The 21489-nt window shown below is 37.3% G+C and overlaps 1 protein-coding gene across 1 annotated transcript in view; it reads right to left on the bottom strand.

Annotated features, from left to right (window-relative positions):
- Positions 1-231: 231 nt before the first annotated feature.
- The window catches only part of LOC150091759 (glycerophosphocholine cholinephosphodiesterase ENPP6-like), a 63233-nt gene continuing 41975 nt past the window's right edge, over positions 232-21489 (bottom strand). The window contains exons 2-7 of the mRNA XM_090376805.1: positions 18853-19212; positions 14695-14804; positions 12547-12702; positions 6373-6516; positions 3133-3247; positions 232-528 (exon numbers count right to left, since the gene is read on the bottom strand). Of these exons, the coding sequence (XP_090232931.1) occupies positions 323-528; positions 3133-3247; positions 6373-6516; positions 12547-12702; positions 14695-14804; positions 18853-19212 (1091 nt within the window). The 3' untranslated portion in view covers positions 232-322. The remainder of the gene's footprint in view (positions 529-3132; positions 3248-6372; positions 6517-12546; positions 12703-14694; positions 14805-18852; positions 19213-21489) is intronic.

Genomic DNA, 21489 nt, shown 5'->3' with positions numbered 1-21489 from the left:
CTATTCCCATGATTTGTACCGAAGCGCAACTAGTCTTCTCGACATTGCATTCTGCAGTAATCTCATTGGCTGGAGTTTTGATATTAAGTAGCTTCGACAACGTAATATTTAAATCCCGTTATTTTATTATTAGAATTACAAGAAAGGCTGTCAATATCGGCCCCTAGCACTTTAATAAATCTGTTAGTAAATATTTCGTATTCACTAGAAAATGAGTGGAAACGTACTAAATTGAACTTCGAAAGTGGTTTATTTTTTATGAATCTATTGCGTGTACAAAACTTTGAGTTACGTACTTCTATAAACATCAAGAAAATAATCACTAGAGAAATGACAGGGAAGAGACTAATGTCACCATCGCTATCATTACTATATTCACAGAGTTTATTGTTGAAGCACTGACCAGCATGTCCTTAACCCTGCTCCAAGACCCATTATTCGCTAGAGGTTCTATGCCCAGCAGGTGACAGATAACGTTATAATGATCTACATTTTCCAATGGAGGCGATGTGTATCCTTTCTTGAGACCTACATGGAAATGAACACAGTTTTTTCAGCATTAATGATGGATAAAACATGGTTACGAAAAGAACAAGATTATTTTAAAGGGTGCCCCAAAATATGGTCAGTGAAACATAGTAGTTGGTTTCATCATTTACCTGTTTTTTTTGGGCCAAACATTTACTAAATCTAAAATAATGTCTACAATCTCCTCCATAAAAGAAAGACAGTTCTCAGATAACACCTCTTGCGATATGTTTTTAATGATAATGAATATTAAGATTTTAAAGAAATAATTTAATCTGAATAAAAAAGCGTAATGGATCTTACGAAATAATCATTTTTGAAAGTTACTAATTAGATCTTTGAAACAGTTGTTTTCCCTAATGTCGTTGTAGTAGAGTTTTAAGCGCATCAGCAACTTAAGCTATATTGCGCTGCATATAATATGTAGTAAATTGTGTGTGTTTTTTGGTCGATTTTCTGTTTGCAGGATGAAAAACCCGAATTTCCGGGAGGAAAAAACCATGCTACCTTCGCCTGAGAACGACTAACTCATAAAAATACCCATAAAAATTCCTCATGTCATTTACGGGGTTCGAACTCAGGTCTTTTCCACCCGGTGTGGGGGAGGATGGTGATAATACCAAATATGCTACCCACGAGGGTATCTAATGTCGGAACATCCTCACTTCATATTTGCGGTCTGTTTTCAGAACGTTTTGTTTATACTCCGGTATAACCATATAAGTCAGCGGAATTCACAATTATTTTAATAATAACACACAATAATTGCCATATTTAGCGGATACTTGAGCTCCATCAACTCAAATGTGTGTTGCGCTAACCTCTCGCTTGGTTGGTTTCTACAAAAGGATCCCAAAGGATCGCAAATGTGCCATTCAATTTTTATCTTTTTTATATTCGTACACTTACTATTAATGATGTCCTCATGGGTAGCCAGTGGTTATTATTAGTAGCGGCAACGATGCAAAAAATACCCCTTGGAACTACTCGTAATAAAACTATTTTTAATCTGATATAAAAGAGGACTAATTATGACAAAAACAGCCTACTCGATATTTTACTTTCTTTAATGGGCATTACGACATAGATCCTGTTATCCAGCTTATATATTCAACTTTTTCATAAGTTCTCTGTATTTTATTTCATGTATGAAATACAATTACTTATTGTAAACAGTCTGCACTTTAATGGACAAAAATCGGTAAAGTGCTGTTAAATAAATAAATAAAGCACATTCCATCAATATCGTGCCAGCTAATGTCATGTCAACGACTATTGTTTTTGCATGATTCAGAAGAACGGAAAAAGAAAGAGATAGATAAAAAAAAATTGAGTATCTTAATATCCCTGTCAGTTATTAGATCATTTGGTCACAGTGAACTGCCTATTCCTCTAGAAGCCTAGATACGAGAGATATTTCTTGTATTAGAAGAAGAAAGCAAAGATAATCTAGTGGGAACAGTCCATATTAGCACTAAATCGGAACACGAATGCGCAGATCCACCAACAAGCCTCATCTTACAACTCAAAGTGAATTAAACGAGCTTTGTGCGTGATTTTAATCCACCGAGAACATTTTGTCAATGAAAAGTGTTCATTGCACATAGTATGTCTGCAAAAGTGTGGTCCATCTCGGGAAGAGATCGACCAATTATAGTGTCGATTGAAGAGGACTTTAGAAATTCCTCTAGTCTGACAGGAATCGAACCCACTCTTCTCCAAACGAGTGACATGTGGCGAAAGCACTAACTGTCACCGAGGGCCTATCTGAGGTAGAACTTTTAAGATCTAGGGATGGAATTACTGCAAAAATATACAACTATATCTATATTTAGTAAATGACAAAAAGAGCTTTCTTCAAATTTTTCTATGGAAGATTCACTTTGCTACCGAAGTGTTGCTGATGAACTGCTTGATATTCTGGGATGAAAACATAAACGACAAGAATGGGAGATTCTAATCGAATCTTCAAAATTAGGCTAAATGCTATGTGCTGCTGCACAGTGGAAACATCCATCCATCTATACCAATCAGTCACTGTCCATGTGAAAGAATCCTTTGAGAACGTGAAACTTTTGTTAAGAAAAGCATAGTGCGATAAATATAAGTGACATATCGAGTTTCCAAAGTTATTGGGATCCTTTTAGGTCTGGGTATACAAAACATTGCCACTTTTTGTGCGAGTGGGATAGTCAAACCAAAACCATTCATTACGAAACTAGGATTTGTACTCCTCCATGAATCTTGACTGATAATTGATTGCGAACCTATCAAAATCTCGGCTGCAATATGTCTCTAAAAACATATAGTTCCTCCATTTAGACTTTAACTTTGGACACGTTAATGGTGAATACGGTGCAAGTTTTCAAGGTATTGGAGAAACCTTGAAATACCATGGAGAAACGCTATAATAGATACAGTAGGTAAGACTAGTTTCATCAGCACTCTCGTATCCGGTAAGGAATTGCCAAGTTTCGTTGTGCAGCGTACTGTTATAAAGCTTGTTGTCGAAGGGGAAACATCAAACTGGGCTAATTTTTACCAGGCCTGAAAGCGCAATCTAACGATCAATGATAATCAAAATCACATTAGCACTTAAATTACCTGGACCTCGAGCAAAGAATATTGTTCTCATATCTTTCGTCCGGTATGGATCCCAGCCATGGGTTCCTGGAGATATTCCAGTTCCTGCTGGAATACTTTTTCCTGGAATGGCAAGCTGAAAGAAAGTAATAGAAGGAATTACATATGCATAATCTCAGTTTGTGAAATTAACAGGTAATCTATATTTTAGGATGGTTAAGGCAAATTCATCTCCATCTCGTGTAAACTTAGTACATAAGCCATAAAAACCAAGATTAACCACTACTTATAAATCGGGTACCAGAAGTTGCAAAATTAAGTTAAGAAACCACCAATTCCTCTGACCCAGTATGTGCAGGTATCTATAGTCGGTTTGCTTGTTTTACTCGGATTATCGGATTGCAAGCAAAATCTGGAAATGACAAGTCCTACATGTGAAAATCCGAAGCAATAAATTATAATACAAAATTACCATCTAATCCCATAGACCTAGGGATATGTAAATTTAAAGAGAGCTTAGATAAATAATTGAGTGGAAATAGTTTTTTTTTTTTTTTTTTTTTTTTGGAGGGAGACGCTAAATTTTCCTGGATTTCTCGTATCTTGTATTTTCTGTCTATAATTCGGGAAAACCACAAAATCAGGGGAGTTTACAAAATAGAAAGAATACAAAAACATCTCCATATTTAGTAGATAATGAGTTTGAACCATCACTCAAACGCGTGTACTTCTGTATATCGCTCTTGACCACTGAGCTCCGGCGGTGGCTATTTCAGCTGCGATTAATATAATAAGCAAATTGCAATAATTCACAATTTATATATTTAGTAAACTGTTAACAAAAAACGAGCACATCTAAAAGCAACCGATTCATATGCGCGAATGAGAACATTTTGTTTTTGCGCATCCGCTGGATTTCCCATTCATTTGCCTTCAATAATATTAATACTAACTTGTTAATATTACTATAGCCTACTAAAGAGAATACATTCTGATAAACTCTGACCTGAATTAGCGTCGACTGTAACAAATGCTGGGAAGGGATATCGGTGACATTAAGAAATCTTTCTCACTATGAAATTGTGTACTATTTTTGTGAAATGACAAAAACTATTGGAATATTGACATATTCCAATAGTCTCCGGCTTGAATTCTATATTTAATTGTAAATAGAATATAGTAGTTGGCTGGATGTACCTACCACCTGTGCTACTCACGAATGCAATTCGGCATTCGTGAGTAGCACAGGTGGTAGACTCGCCGTCCTCCTCACATCAAGTGGAAAAGACCCGAGTTCGAGTCTTGTCGATAACGTGAGGACTTTTTATGGGTCTTTTTCACAACTTGGCTAAATTAGTCGGTCTCAGGCGATGGTAGAATGGTTTTTCTCCCGCAAATTCTGGTTTTTCTCCCGCAAATTCTGGTTTTTCGTCCAGTAAACAGAAAATCGCTCACAGAGCACAGACAATATACATGGAGCAATATGGTCTTAGTCGCTAATGCTAATTGATTATCTTAATTTATATTATTTCAACACACTCTAGAATCATCTACAATATCGAAATAATACTCCCACTTTCTAGAATATTCCCGAATCATCTACAACGTTCAGGAATTTTCTGCAATTCTTCCACATTCAGGAATCTTCTACAATATTCTACCATATTTAGGAGTCTTCTACGCCTTTCTTGAATATTTTAGAAATTTCTTAAATATTATTTAAGTTTTTTGATTTTTATACATAATAGAAAATATTTTAATAAACATTGGTAAACAACTTGGTCCTATTTTAATAAAAACTCTGAAAATTAAGAAAAATGAAACGTGATTTCAAACGTTTAGGCTGGAGTGTATGTGAGAAACATAACGGCCAGCACCTTCAGCAATTTTTATAATATGCACAAAGTAATGTTTTCTCAATTTTTTTAATACGGTAAACCCTCAATCTAAATAATTTTAAGATTTATTTTGTTTTATAATGGATCTCTTCTGTTTTAAATTATATTTCAGCTGGTATGTTTCCTTTGGACTTGTTTTATTCCTGAGGATAACAAGAGAATGAAAGATCGTGAGCTCGTGGACAACACTGATCGTGAGTATTCCAGAACTTGCTTTCCAGAGTGGTTTCAGTGATCTTCAGCAACAACAGTTCATTGCAGGACAATGCTTCTAGTAGGAAGCATTTGCCAATCGAGGTAAGTATTCCTTATGTTTACTGTAGTGAGGTCCGTAAATATTAAGGCCGAGGCAATATATCTGTTGCTATTTATTTTTCAGAATGGCAGCGCTATCGTACAACCACTCAAGTTTCGGCTAACTGCCAATACATGGCAGGAGAGTGTCTAAGAATACACTGACACAGTTACAAGTTCTGACTTGTCTGCAAAGTGGCTCAAAGTGCAAACCGTCGTGTGAGTTTTGTAATGGAAGATTTGATGTGTGAGCAAGTGGTGTGCGTATTCTGCCATCTACTGGAAGTTAGCTTAAACTTGAATAGTTGTACGATGGCGCTGCCATTCTGCAAATTAAAATAAAATTTAAAATTAAACGAAAAATAAAATAATTAATTCTGATTTCAGAGTTACAGGCAGTACTCGAAATGGAAGTTAACAACAGGAACGCTAAATTTAGCAACAAAAATTAAATTAAATATATTGTTTATTTTTGTGAAAATCTAACAGAAGCGAAATTATACATCTATTTTTTATTTAGATTCCACAATTAATTATGATTCTGCACTTCAAATCGTTACCGTCATCTTAACATTCTGGAAAACCTTTTTGAGAGTTAATAATTTCAACGTCTTTAGCCTTATTTTTGAAAATATAAATTTATGAACCTGAAAAGCATTTCCGTACGTTCCCTTCCATTCCATTTGAGCACTGTTTAATAAGACTTTTCTCTTTCTTACGTCACCAGTGGCGACGGACTAACTTTTAAAGATGGGAAGCAAACGCCGGTAAACAAATCAAACGTAGTTTAATGTACTTTTTTCCATACAAATTGTATGCAAAAAGAAATAACTTCCGGATTTCTATTTGTCCGATTTTAACGAAATTTGGGATGGCTCTAAAAATCTTTTAATATGAACCAAAGACAAAATTGAATGAAAATCCATTTACTGGGAGTCGGGCTGTTACATGTGGACAGACAGACAGATGGGCGTACTGACGGACATGGTGAACACAATATGCGTTTATGCATATGCTAACACTCCTAAAACCGGTTTTTAAACAAAAGGTGTCTAATAAGTATACCTACCCCTTCAATGTAGTGATCTTCATCGGCAATCAGCAGCAATGGCTGTGTTCTAAGATTGTGCTTCACATGATACTGTTCAGGGATATCATCTTTCTTATATACATGCAGACCTGAAAAATTAGCCGACACCAAGGCGTTGTACACCTACAAAAATGTAATTTTATGCTTTTATTCATAAACGATTTTTATTCCATAGTTGCAAAAATAGTGTGCAGGAAAACAGTTACAATATTAAAACTGAGTGTTTTTTTTTTTTTTTATATATGTTATACCAAACAGTGTTAGTTGATATCGATGACATAATTAAAGACCATCTCATCTAGATTCACTTTATACAATTAAAAGGTGGGTTTATAGTGGTTACGATTGTCATTTCAGAGCTGTGAGTAAACCATACACTGAAAGGACAATTCATGGGGTTCCTGGGCAGCGCGACGCTGTCACCCCTCTCGCTAGTGGACGAACCCACCGCTTGGCAGGTATATACGTATACTGCATTCACATAGACGGTAATTCGATGTCAATATGGATAAACGTCATGAGTTAACCGACTTTAAAAGAGAGATGATAGTGGGTGCCCGACGCATGGGCCACTCTATCGCGGACGTGGTACAGAAATTGCATTATCCCCGTTCGACAGTATCAAGGGTGTACTGGGAATACGCCATTTTCGGAATAACATCTCATCGTGCACAGCACTGTGGGCGACATGTATATTATCTTGTGTAGGACGGCACCTGAACTTCAGTCCATCTCCGCCTTGGTACACTGTGATGGATACAGAACTCTGTAAAAGGCCAGAAATGTGTGTAGTGCTATGTTTGTGCATTGTGTGTGTGTGTTGTTTAGTTGTTTCTGGCCTCTTTGTCGCCAGGTAGGCGATCACCTGGAAAGCCTGCCCAATGTCCGTCTACACCTCGGGGAGGTGGGCCACAACTGCGCATGTTCTGTGGCGGATCTCGACTAGCTCGTGGGTTTACTATTCCGTGTGTTGCACAAATCCCGTACCCACTGGAGGAAGTGCTATTCCGATGAGTGCCAGCAATTCCGCCCTAAAGGTTGCCCAGACCTGGGGGCCAGAAAAAAAAAAAATTACTAGTGGTAATATCATCCGTAAATTCAGTTCACTGAGAATTTAAACATAATATCCAAATATATACAAGAGTTCCAAAACCTTTGAAACTTGGAGCACAGAACCTCTGAGAATATTTAAATAATGTACAAAGATTAACTTTAATTTTAACGCTATTAATAGCAGTATATATCATTAACTATATTCTTAAACTTAATATCATTGACTATATACATCAGAGGATACATGGGGCAAGCAGCCACCATGAAACTACCGCCCCAAAGCACTTAGAAATTTTCGTCTTTGTCAGCCACAGCCAGTAAGATTCTACTTCACAAATCATATTAATTTGGAAACATAGTAAGAGGCCACCATGAGACCTTATTCTCAAATGAAAACATCAATTTCTTCTACGCTAATTCATAATAATATTAAAGCAGTGGATGGCCACCATGAGACCATTGCCACTACAGGTATTTTATAACTTACAACTTATTCAGTGAGGAAAGCAGCCCCGAGGAGATCATAGTCCCAAAAGAGCACAGAAGAAGTTTTCTTTTTAAATTGTGCTGGACTATACGATGAGGAGATCGTCATCACTACTCATTTTACTCTTGAGCAGTAAAACACGCCATAAAAAGTTTGTGCTACTGCAACAGGATCTAGAAAATTTGGGCAGATGGGCTGAAAAGTGGCAACTAAAGTTTAACATTGACAAATGCAAAGTACTGCATATGGGTAGAAGTAACCCCAGAGAAACGTACCAACTGTGTGGTACTACACTTAAGTTGGTAGAAAATGAAAAAGACCTGGGAGTAATTGTGCAGGCAGATATGAAGTTTTCTGAGCAATGCAGACAGGCTGCAAGAGCAGATCATGGGATTTTGTCAATGATATACAGGAATTTTGCTAGCAGGGAAAAGAAGTTGATTATGCCTTTCTTTAAGGCAATGGTCAGGCCACGCCTTGAGTACGTGTATAGGTCTGGAGGCCTCATTTTTAGGAAGGCCTCATTTTTGTCCTTATTCACAAAATGAAAACATCAAATACTTCTCCAATAATTGGTAATAAAACTAGAGCAGTGGATGGCCATTATGAGACCATAGGCCCTACTAGACCATCATAACGCCTAATTTATTCAATGAGGCAATTAGCCCCAAAGAAATCGTAACCCCAAAAGGGCATAGAAGTTTTCATTTTCTATTTGTCCTGGACTATTATATAAAGAGAACATCGTCCCTACATATATTACTCTTGAGCAGTAGAAGACTCCTTAAGATGTTTCCTCAAGTTAACAAATGTATCCTCCTTGTCTGCTGTTAGAAGTTGTATGGAAATAATGGATGGCCATCCTGAGACCATTTCCTTCGCACACCCAATACATTACAAATTTCGTGTTAGTGAAAACAAACAGGTGAAATAGAAAACTATTTTTGAACTGGCGAGGACAGCTTAGAGATAAATATTTACACACTGAAGTACTTCTTGACAGCTTATCAAGCTACAGTATTAACACATATGAACAGTAGATAAACAATATTAGTCTGCGCGGTAGCACAGTGGTATCGTCACCGTCCTCCCCACACCGGTTGGAAAAGGCCTGGGTTCAAATTCCGTCGATGACGCGAGGAACTTTAATGAGCTTTTTTCACTCCGTGGCTGAGTTAGTCGGTCTCAGGCGTAGATAGCAAGGTTCCCCCCCCCCCAGAAACTGGCGTTTTTCGTCTAGCAAACAGACAAATCGACCACAGAACACACACAATTAACAGACACAAGACACAGCACGGCAGATGAATTTAATTATTCGGGTGGCCTAAATATAATAGTTTGGTTTTTTTTTTTTTTTAGATAAACAATATTGTACACAGTTGCAAAACAGCAATAACGTTTACCTGTATAAGTGAAAGTGCTACAAGTGCTCTGCAAAACCACTCAGTTAAAGCAAAAGCACACATACTATAATATATCTCTTTTCAATTGAGCAGTAATTCTTTTCAATTCAAATCAATAATATTTACTATATATATTATCTGTTCCAATTTTTCAACTCAACAAAGCCATGTATATTCTAGGGCTTTACATACATCGCATACACATAATAATGGGTCTAGACATATATCTTCACTAACAGATTCCATAATTTGCACAGGAACACAAGCTCAAGAAAACATTATTGTTATCAAGTGTGGTTAGAAATTATGCAGAAAGTTAATCTAGCTGTGAGCTCTTGTCTAATCTTGGAAACTGTGTAGCAAATTCTTGAAATACATAAAAATTTACTGGTCCACCAACTAGTAGGTGTACATTGTCTTCTGTGAGTTCAGATATGAATCCCAATACGTTCTGTCTTTCCCTGTCATACTGAGAGCAGTGGAAAACTATATGCGACCAATTTCGGTCACTCCACACGCGCACGGCAGAGAAAGGCGGTAGATGAAGGTGGCCGTTGACGTCTGTCTCGCATTGTTTCAGCCAACTGGAGAGCGACAGTGGCACAAATCACCTCCAACTTCAACGAGGGAGTTGCCAGAAACGTCTGCACCAAGACCATCGGGCGATCATTAGCCGCAATAGGTTATGGGAGCTGCCGACCCACCAGAGGCCCATTGCTAACACCACGACACAGGATTGTACGCAACTAGGCGAAAGAACCTCGGCACTGCACTATTGGAGATGGGTCTCCTGGTGTGATGAGTCCCGTTTCCAGCTATTTCGAGAGACGGGAGGGTGCGTATCTGGCGGAAACCGCACGAAACTATGCACTCGTCATGTCACCATTAGTTGTTGGGGTGTGGTCAACGTGTGTTCAACTGGCACACGTTGGGACCTCTAGTACGTCTAGGTGCATCTCTGAGCTGTCCAGGTTACGTGTCCATCCTTGCTGACCATCTGCATCCCTTCGTTGCCATCGTGCACCCACAGGGCAATGGACTCTTCCAGCAGGAAATGCTCTGCGCCTCCCCACAGAGCCGTGATGACTAGAACATGTTTCGAAGAGCATTCTGCTGATTTTACCACCATGGACCGATTTACCGGATATGAACCCTGTGGAGCATCTTTGGGATGCTGTGGAAAGGTCAATTCGAGCTTCGGATCCTCCACCTAGGAATGCGACGGAATTATGGACAGCGGTGCAGCAAGCATAGATGGAAATGCCTGTGGAAAGCTTTTATAAACTGGTGGACTCAATGCCTCGTCGTATGGCTGCCCTTATCCGGGCGAAAGGTGGGCTTACCCGTTAACAGGTAGGTATCCCATGATTTCTGTCCACTCAGTGTAAATAGGTTCTTTAATTCAGAGCTTATAAAAGTGAAAACACTTGAGAATCTAAATAACTGGAAGAGATGTCCATGTGATTGATCATCATATGAGAAAGAATTAAATAAAGCCATATTAATATACCACGTAAAAACTTAAGTTCCCTTTTTATTGCGACATTTAAATAAAAACAATCTATCACGTGACATATTTGTGTGACTTTCTTTAATTCTTTCTCATACAAAACAATTTGGTAAATAAAAAATAAATATACCATAAATACGCTAATGACATCAGCAATATACTGATTTATTCAAATTCCTTGTGAACACCCTTTATGAAATTTAGACTGCCATTTATTGAAATAAATATACAATATGTTCCCTGTATAGAACTGCTAAGGTCGATACGAGATCTACCTGGGCTACTCATGAAACGCCCCAATTTTCTTGAAGACCACCTCTCTTCATCTTATAAATGATACACACACTGGCCAAAAAATGCGAAAATTTGTAATAAGACAGTCACAGAATAGTAATGCGAAGAAAACTTCGCATTATTTTTGACGTGGATCAGACTTTGAAAAGGGTCTTATTGTGGATGCACGTTTAGCACGAGCCACGATTCAAGACGCGAAAGACAAAACTCGTCTCTGAAAAACATCCATCTCAAAGGTTTTTAATGAGCAGAAAGCACGCGGCTCTTCTACATCTCAAATGCGTAAATGTGGCAGAAAATCAAGAGCGAAGCCGTCGTACACTAAGGAAAAATAGCACATCCAGTGTTCAACAAAAATTCAACCAAGCTCAGAATTGTCCTATTTCAACCCATACCATGCGCAGGGATTCGAAGAAATTGGGTATTGGCAGTACCTACCTATTCGGAAGCCACTTGTTTTGGAGGAAAAACAGAAAAATCTGCTTGCAGTGGTACCGAGAACGTCGTGATTGGACAGTCGAACATTGGAAGACAGTCATGTGGTCAGACGAATCACGATACTCTTTGTTTTGCGCCGATGGTAGGCAGACAGTGTGGTGAAAACTTCAAGAAGTGATGGACCAAGCTTGCCATGTTAAGACGACCCAAGCATCTGGAGGTGGTATCATGGTATGGGGAATGTTTTGTTGGTGGTATCATGGTATGGGGAATGTTTTGTTGGTGGTATCATGGTATGGTCCGTTGCTTGGGATATGCTGCAGAGAGCTATTCGACAACGAAGTCCTCTTCCTTCAACTCTGTCGCAGCTGTGCGATATTTTGCTGGAAGAACGGCTGTAAATTAGACAAAAACGCACTAAAACACATTATGGAATCTATTTCACGCTGCACACTTGCTGTTATTGGAAAGTTTCCCAATGCTGTACTGAACAAACGTTCGTTTTTTTTTTTTTTTTTTGGTCTGTGTGTATATAAACGTGCATGTACGGTTTATTTACTTGTAAAAATGATAATAAAATTATTTGGTTGTAAGAACAGGTGTTATATTTAAATTTATTAACAAAAATAACCGTTAATCAAATTTACTCGGTTAAAAAGTACACAGATCCCATATTACACACAACACAACACAAGATTACCGAAAAAAAAGTTAAAAAAAGAACACAAAATCACAAATAATTCATGTATGGGGGAAAAGTTCAAATTTGACGTGAAATGTTCATTGTTCCTCGTATCTTATTTACTTAAGCACCTTTACTTAAAATTTAAAGTAATTTTAAGTAAATATACCCGAATATGCGACATAACGATTTTGTGGCATAAATTTAGGATGTTCTGTGCGTGTAAAGTACTGGTAATTGGCTACACTGTTTTTAAATTTACTAACAATGAAAGTTGCTAGCTTACCTTTTCTTCCTTTTCATCCATTGGAAGAATCATAGAAGATGCTCCGTAGTAGACCATGTACTTAATGTCCTCAGGATCAATGACATCACCTATGAGTATTGGTTCAATTCCCTCTCTAGCCCTCATGCCATGGTCTGATACTATCACCAGATTAATCTACGTACAAGAAAGAACAAATAGAAATGCTGATTGCCTTGTGGCAGAGGAACTAACAAGACAAACTGATAAGAAAATTTCATTGTTTTTAATTATTGTCCAAAGCAAAAAAATGACGGTACTTAAAAAAACCAAACTTTATTTTTTCATTTATTCTATTGATTGCTAGTTACAATCGCCTCTTGTACAGCATGCAAGCCAAAGGGGATTAGTATATAAATGATTGCTGCAAAAATTATTTATCCTAGTAGAGAAAATCGATTATTGGGAACTCTTATTGGATGACGTTGTTCCGTCAGAGTGATTCTAAAAAGCGACAGCTAACCTTAATTTACAATTTACTTCGTTTTTGAATAACCTGAATGAGAAAACAACTTCATGGTGTACAGAGAATGGACAAAACAGCTTGTATTCTACGTGGAATAGGTTTAAATAATTCTTAAACTGTCTTAAAAGGAATGATGGACCATTTTCTATGGAGGAACGTTTCAAACTCCTTGAGCGATGAAGGTGGAGGAAATCTGCTTCTCACTCTCCTCTCCAAATATGCCCACAATACCTCAATCTTTTAAGTATGGTGGTATTGCAGGCCATAGGAGATGCTTAGCCTCAGTTGCATGCCCTTCAACCCAAGGCTGGATCACATCTGGCTGTGTGTATAAGAGCAATATTATCTTGAAACATAACATCGTTTGTGGAAAACAATGTTTGTACCATGGGATGAACGCAGTTACTCAACATACCAAAGTAATCAGTGGTAGTAATTCGTCCGTTCAGGGTGATGATTGGACCTAAAGAATTCCAAGAAATTGCTGCTCAAACTATTCCTGATCCTCCCCAATGTTGATGGTTAGCGTAACACAGTCTGGGCGATGCGCTTTCTCTAGCATTTGCCGAACATAAACTCTCCCTGATGTTGAAATTGTATGTGCCGAACACGCATAGTGGAAGTTAAGTGAAACTTCTTTAGGCGAACATTTATCACTTGACCGAGGATCCCGTATTGACTGACTGTATGAATGCCGCAGGCGACGAATCTACATGAATGGGAGCCTCGGAAATATCAGACGTTCCGTTACCAAATCTAGTTTCGGCAAGTGCTGTGGCATCGGATGATATTTAAAACCATTTGACTTCGATACAGCCGGAATCACTTTGTTTTTAAGAGAGCCACGACAACTGTTACAGGCCGACATTTCACTTACATCCTCATTTGGAAATGCTGTTTGAAGAAGAGCGTGATCTCGAGCTGCTACAATCTTCACATCGTTCTTGAACAAAGTCTGATCACAGACTGAACCGACATCATTATCCAGGAATGTGCGTTTAAACTGTGCGTGGATGCTTCTGTGTTTCTTAAAATCCTGTTGCTGCTCCGGCTATATATTATGGGTTGGACGATTTGATGGAGTAATTCTGGCAGTCGGTTTTGGCTTCTTCGCTTTTCGTTTACGACTGTGCTTCGAGGACTCTTCATCGTTTTCATTTGCAGTATCAACTTCCACGACTCCTACCAAATTCACTATTTCTGGGGAGAAGGCTCTGAAGATGTGGATGGATCTTTTCCGGCTTTTTTGTTCAACTCCATCGCACCCTATAATTTCTTCCGCTGTCGAAATAGCTTAGATCTCTCCTTTGTACTCAATGGAGTTAGTTTCGGTGGTCGCATTGCATGTATACATGCTCTATACTTATAGCCTTACAACGTTCACTATCAGTCTTCGACATATTGAATTAAAATTTAATAAAAAATTTTAAAAACATGAGGCTAAGAATGGCCATGAGAGAAAGGGCCCCATTGGAGAAGAGAAATTTAGTTACCCTGCTTATACTCATTATGCTATTTCTCAATTTTGATAACTTTTTATTAATTCTATTACTTTTACTACTTCCGTATTAATATTATATATACAAGTAATTGTTTTCACTTAAATCGTAAATGGTGTATACTGCAATGTAAGTTTATAATAAATAAACATAATAATCACGTACCTCATCCTTCAAGTTCCTTTTTTCGATTTCATCTTGAAGTTCATCTAAAATATTGTCAATGTCGCGAAAGGCATTTCTTCGTTGTTCGGAGTCAGGTCCGTATCGGTGACCTAAAAATAAAACACGTCAAAATAGGCGTGTCTACAAATGGAAATATTCCTATACATTAATCTAATCAGTCTCTGTACTAGAAATGAAGAAAATATGGCTCATGGACCGGTTGAAGCTGACAAGGAATTTTTAATTTTTGCTTTATACACTGAAAGGGCGGAATTCATGGGATACCTGGTTCCTGGGCAACGCGATGCTGACACCCCTCTCGCTAGTGGACCAACTCACCGCTTGGCAAGTATATAGGTACACTGCAATCACGTAGACGGTAATTCGATGTCAGTATGGATTAAACGTCATGAGTTAAGAGACTTTGAAAGCGGGATGATAGTGGGTTCCTACGCATGGGTCACTCTATCGCGGAGGTGGTACAGAAATTGCACTATCGCGTTCGTTCGATAGTCTAACGCGCCTGAAATGCAACGCACGGAGAACGTTACTACATAATTTGTTATTTCTTCTTATTATTATATTATTTTTCCCTGATAGGACTTCCATCCTGTGACGGGTACTGGTACCAAGTGCACAGGGTTGTTGTTATGTCCGGTGTTAATGCTGGTCGAGGAACTCTCTAACGTATTGCGATTCTCTGAAGTTCCTTGTAGGTGTTCTCTGGGACACCTATTGCCCCTAGGCTCTTGTGCAGGATCTTTGGCACCATACCGGTACTCTAGCTTTGTTACTTCGTAGTATGTTCGCATGATGAACGTATTCATTTCGATGCTCCACTTTATGCGTTGGCGTATCTCTTCCTTACTGGGTGATCACTATCGCAATTGCACAGGGAGCACTTCCAATTGGTTGGGCTGGATGGTCTTACCCTCCCTCCCTTGTGGTGGTCATACAGGGAACAGCGCCCCCTTGCTCCACGGCCTCGATAGGCCGTGGAGCAAGCTAAACAGGTCCATTTCTATGCATCTATGGAAGTGGACCCTGTTTGCGTCCAGTGTGGTGTTAGTTGTTCGGAGTAGCACCAGATGGCGCCACAACATCCCTCAGCCGTCACTTCGATCTTTTGGGAAGGTAGGTCCGCTGAAGCAACTTTCGCAATTTTTCTTTTTTTTATTATTATTATTAGTAGTAGTATTAGTAATTTTTATTATTTATTTTATTTTTTGTCTTAAGGAAAAAAGGTCCCCGGAATCGAAAAGTTTTTAATAGCCAAAACTATATAATTGAAAAAAAAAAAAATAATAATAAATAATAATAAAATAAAATAAATAATAATTTCAAAATAGTTTGTTGCATTTCATAATGACGTTGTATTTGGTTGCGCCCTGCGTATATCACTCGTTAATTACGTATTGCTTCATTACTGTACGTACGTGTACCAGTTGGCAAACACCTGTACGTTATCAGTTATTTAGGTATAGATAAGAGCAAAATAAGTTTACTACAAAATTCCCGAAATTTATTTTCTCTAAAATTACTTGAGTTACCTATTTCAGGCACGTTCGATTTTTATTTTTTAAATTATTAAAATTTTAATAATTTTAATGAATTTTCTTCTTTTTCTGGGATTAATATAAGCAAAAAAGAAAACTGTTTTCACGTCGCTGCATATACCGCACGACGCAATATTCACCAACCAACCTTTTTGGAATACTTCACAGATTTTCTCTTGGATTTTTGATAAAAAATTTAAAAGCAACACGTACGAGTATTGCATTTCTATTTGCCTCAGATCATATTATGCAGCATTTTTATAACATACTGTACTTATTTCCTCCTGGATTTTAATAATATGTGAAAGAAAACGTAAATAATTAAAAATACGAGACGTCTCTGTATTTAGTAGTTAAATGAGCATAACCACAGTCACTGAAACAACCATTGCGCGTTTGACCACTCGGCTTCGGTGGCTGTTTCACGTTTCTACTGCGATTAATACAATAAGAAAATTGTAATAATTCATAATTTATGTATTTAGTAAACTGATAACAAAAAATCGAGCTAATCTAAAAGCAACCGATTCATATGCGCGAATGAGAACATTTCATTTCTGCGCATCCACTGTATTGCCCATTCAGACCAAATAAATATAATATACACTAGTCTAGCTACAATGCATATGGCTTATGTGATATGTATCAAAAATATATATATATATATAAAATAATAATATTTTCCGGATTTCTATTTGTCTGATTTTAATGAAATTTCGATTGACATGACAAATATTTTTAAAAGAGGCAGATATAAATTTTTATGAAAATGTGTGCACTGGGAGTCGAGTTATTAAATAAACCGAACTGACGGACGGACAGACGGATATGGTGAAAACAAGTCACTGTATGCGAATGCACCTAAAACGTTTCTTTTGATTCGCGCTATCGTATAGAACCAGGGTGACAGATATTTTATCTAGACATCTATGAAGTGAATGATTCAGATAAAAATATTTGTCAATAACTTTTTCGTGGGCGATGTTTATTATAATGAAAGAGGAAGCAACGTTGGGAAATCGATTCATCAGAACAATGAACTTTGCTTGTTTGTCTCCTGACGTACATGACATTGCAATATTGATCGAATACGCTAATAGTAATGTAATTTTACATAAATAGAATGCTCCGTTCGCTAAAACATGCTCTAATCTTGGATGAAATTATTGTTCTTCGTGGACAGGTAGCTGAATGACTGTGCAAGTTCACGCTGCAAGTATTAGTTAATACTTGCAGAGTGAACTTAATCTGTCATGCAGCGTGGAAAATGAATGTGTAAAAACTCTTCTGCTGACGTAGAAGATCTGTAAGGTTTCCTATAAGATATTTAGTTTTTTCTTTTTAGGTACTGTTTTTGGTCTCATTGAAATAATGTAAATCAAGGAAGCCGTATAAACCTGTGAACAAAATCTTTGTCCGTCCGCATGTAGCAACTTCTATTCCTCGCGAATGGATTTGGATGAAATTTTATATTTTAATCTTTTAGAAAAAAATCTTTCGCCACCTCAAATTTCACTAAAATCGGACGAATAGAAACACGGATTTTTTTATTTATTTATTTTTTTAACGTAAAATTTCGAATTCCGTATAGATAAATGGAAATGTGTTTTGAGTGTTTGACAATTACTCGACAAGTAAATCTCAGATTGACATCCGAATCGACACCAAATTATCGGCGCATGCTCCCTTGACCACATAGCTTTTAAAAAAGTTTGAAAGCATTGAAAGATGGCTTTCACTCGGATGATGCGAAAGAGAACATCATATTGCTTTCACCAGTAGCCAAGGAACTCTACAGGAAGCTACAGTTTAAAAACATTCGGACACTGTTACGTTTGGAACAAACACGAGTCCTAATGAACAAATTAATAAGTTGTAGGTTGACTGCGATCCCAAAAACACCGAACAGTCGAACACTTTTTGGCCAGTTAGCTGTATTAAACAAAAGGAATTTGTGTCCATTCCTACTTCAGTGTAGTCGGCATTCCAGCTGTAGAAGAGAACTGTATTGATCGCACCCTTATTCAACATTCCCCTTCACCCAAAAAAAGGTTTCTGGACTAAGCGATTTGGTGGACTTCGTTTTTCTGAAACCAGGTTTCTACACTATTCACTCTATGGTAGCGTTTCCCAAATTGGGGTCCGTAGACCAATTGCAGGGGATCCGCGAAACGGTCTCTCTGGAACTGGTCAAATTATTCGTTCGGTTGGTAAACGTAGCCGAGTGGTCAGGAGCGCGATTGCAGTAGCACACGCTCTTTCGGCGGACTGGGGTTCAAGCCGTGACTGCTAAATACGATTAACATTTGTATTGATTGATTTATTGTAAACTCCACTGAAGTGGGGGTCGTGCCGGAGTATAAACAAGAACATTTTTTTCTTCTATGTATAGCAAATTGATGATAAATAAAGTTATTATGTATTTATGTCAAAATAAGAATAAAGTTGAGTTGTTTTAAACATAGAACTTTAAATTTTCTTTTCAGAAAACTATATATATAGTACTAATTGATATTTCGTTTAGATAAATAATTAGATTGACCCTTCTATCAGTCATTAATCTAACTGTGAGAATTTTTTTTTAACATTCAATATTTCTTACCGTTATAATCCACAGGCTCATAATAGATCTGAGCTAAATTGATTTTGCCTTCTTGAAGCTGATCCAACAAAGTAAATATGGCTTTACGAGTATCGTGATTTACAGTGAGCCAAGAGTCGCCTACGTAACGATATTTCTCGCAGAATGTTGGTGTCTTGCCTTTAATTATCACTTGACAACCATCCCACCAATACAAGGCTGATGGTAGACCATTTTTTTCAGCCGTAATCCACACTGGTTCGGCCTCGTTCCACCAGTGAGCTACCGATGCGGTTTCATTTGGTCCCATTAAGAAGAAATCGTCAGTGCGGTAATCGTACATCATGTTCTGAACAAAACCATGGCTCTCCGCATACAGACCTGCGAAAAATTTCACACAAAAGACATCATTTAGTTGTAAATAATTTTTTTAAAATCAAAGATCAAGATTCAGAAAATTTAAACCTCTAAATGAAATATTTCTATCCATTTCAGCGTTATGAAGATCTTATGATCTTGTGTAGATAAAGCAATTAAAAATTTGAATCCTTTGATTTGGAATTCATTGGCCCACCAAAAACAACGTATCGCTAAAGCTTATTAAGTACATTACCATTAATAATTTATTGGAAATATTAATGGTAATGCAATTAATTTTTGCAGTTAATGTTTAACAGCCAAATGCTACACAGTTGTATTTTTTAAATATAGAATAGGTAACTTGGATTGGGTTGATTGTATCCCCCGACCAAGGAATACAATGTACCACACAGAGGCCAGAAATAAAGAAAATAAGTGAATAAGGTTAATATATTTTATTAGCATGGTTGAGTTGGGGGCTGGGAAACTAGGAAGTAAATAAAGAAATCAAGAAGATTACTGCTGGCTTATTTTTCTAATTGAACGAGTGGTTTGAAAATTGGGAAGCCAGAGGAAACTTCATGACACGGAAACAATAAATTAAGATATTAAATGAAGAAAAAAGTTTGGGGGACCAGAAGAAACTTTGGTCACCCAGAGATCAAAAACGGAGAAAGTAAAATAAAAGTGTTGTTTTTTATTTGATTATTTTTGTCGAAAACTATTGAAGCTAATTTTACTCAGGAAGCATGGTTTGGTTGAGGATTAGGGGAATAAAAAAAAAAAAAAAAAACACTTGTTGAGAGAACCACTAGATGGAAAGAAAGTAAATAAAGATTATTATTTTAGGAGAATTCGCAAGTGTGTAAGTGCCTATTAACTTCCAAATGTCTGTACGTCTGCATGAAAGAACTTATACCCCAGTGGACGTATTTTGATGAAATTTTATATTTTCGTCTTTTAGAATGATTTTGCGAACCGTCCCATATTTCAATAAAATTTTTAATTGTAATTTTTGTTTTCATAACGTTTCGTATTGTCATTTGTGCACAGATGAAAGTATACTTCATTTATGTGCATAAATAGAAGTACAGTGAGATTGTTCTTGCTTCTAAACCCTCAACCAATACATATTATTAGAATAACATAGGGTTCCAAAAAAGAGGGATTTTCATTTACTTTCCATAGGAAAATAAATGGAGACGGGTTGATGATTGAGGACCATTCCAGTAACTACTACTGGAATGGTTGTCAGTCGTCGACCCATCCATGGGTAATAGCGTACTACTTGTTGTACAACTTTCAATAAAAGAAGTATAATGCAAGTTTGCAAAAGGAATTTCAGAACATGCGTTAACCAGAAACAATAAATCATTAATGCTTCATCTTCAGACCCACTAACCTAAATTTTGTTATTTCTCGTTTATTCTCTCTACCTCCGGTCCCTGGAACAAGTTACGTCCACATTTTCCTAAAAATGACAACCTACAGAAGTAAAGTACGAAGGAGTTCCGGCTTCTTTACCAACCTTTATCTTGCCCATAGTGTTTCCTTTTTAGGATCATTAAGGTTGCCGAGTTGGGCGCGAGGGTACATAAGTACACGTGCTTTGAGTGACTGGGTTAGTCTTCGTGGGTAACAGGGTTGCTATAATCACGTCCTCCTACACCGGGTGGATAAGACCAGAGTTCGAAACCCGTCAATGAAACAAACAAATGCAACCCTATTCGGGAACAGACTAGCTCAACTGCGTGTGAAAAAATTTCCTAAAAGATTCTTCGCACCTGACTGTTTTGAACCCAAGCTCTTTGTAAAATGCAGTGGCAATTAACTGTGGAATCCAAGTTAACAATTTACCTTAGACTTTACTGGATTTTTTATACTGCTTTCTGAACGAACTTCGGACCGAATATCTTTTCATATTCGAAATCTCCAAAGATCTTTTGTTTTCAAGTGCTTATAAAACATTCACTATTACTGTCAAACAGTAGTTCAAGCTGCTGCTTTTATTTCAGATCTAAAATACATATGGAATAAAGTTCAGCCTGAAATAAATTCCACAATCAAAATCATTTCTCAATCTCAAAGAACAGAAAAATGCTCATATAACGTTATTCAGTCTATAAAAACATAGAGATGTAGGGATGTACCAAACTTGGAGCGGGACTTTTGGGACACTTTGTACATCAAAGTACATCAATCAAAGGCACAGGTTGATCATGCTTGTACAGGGGCAGTCCCAGAATTTATTTATTTTTTTTTTTTTTAAGGATGGCTAAAGCAGTGTTCTAAGGAATC

Source organism: Mastigoproctus giganteus, chromosome 1, assembly GCF_048544385.1.
Source record: "Mastigoproctus giganteus isolate SK-2022 chromosome 1, ASM4854438v1, whole genome shotgun sequence".
Classification (NCBI taxonomy): domain Eukaryota; kingdom Metazoa; phylum Arthropoda; class Arachnida; order Uropygi; family Thelyphonidae; genus Mastigoproctus; species Mastigoproctus giganteus.
This window is presented reverse-complemented; position numbering and strand designations above follow the sequence as displayed.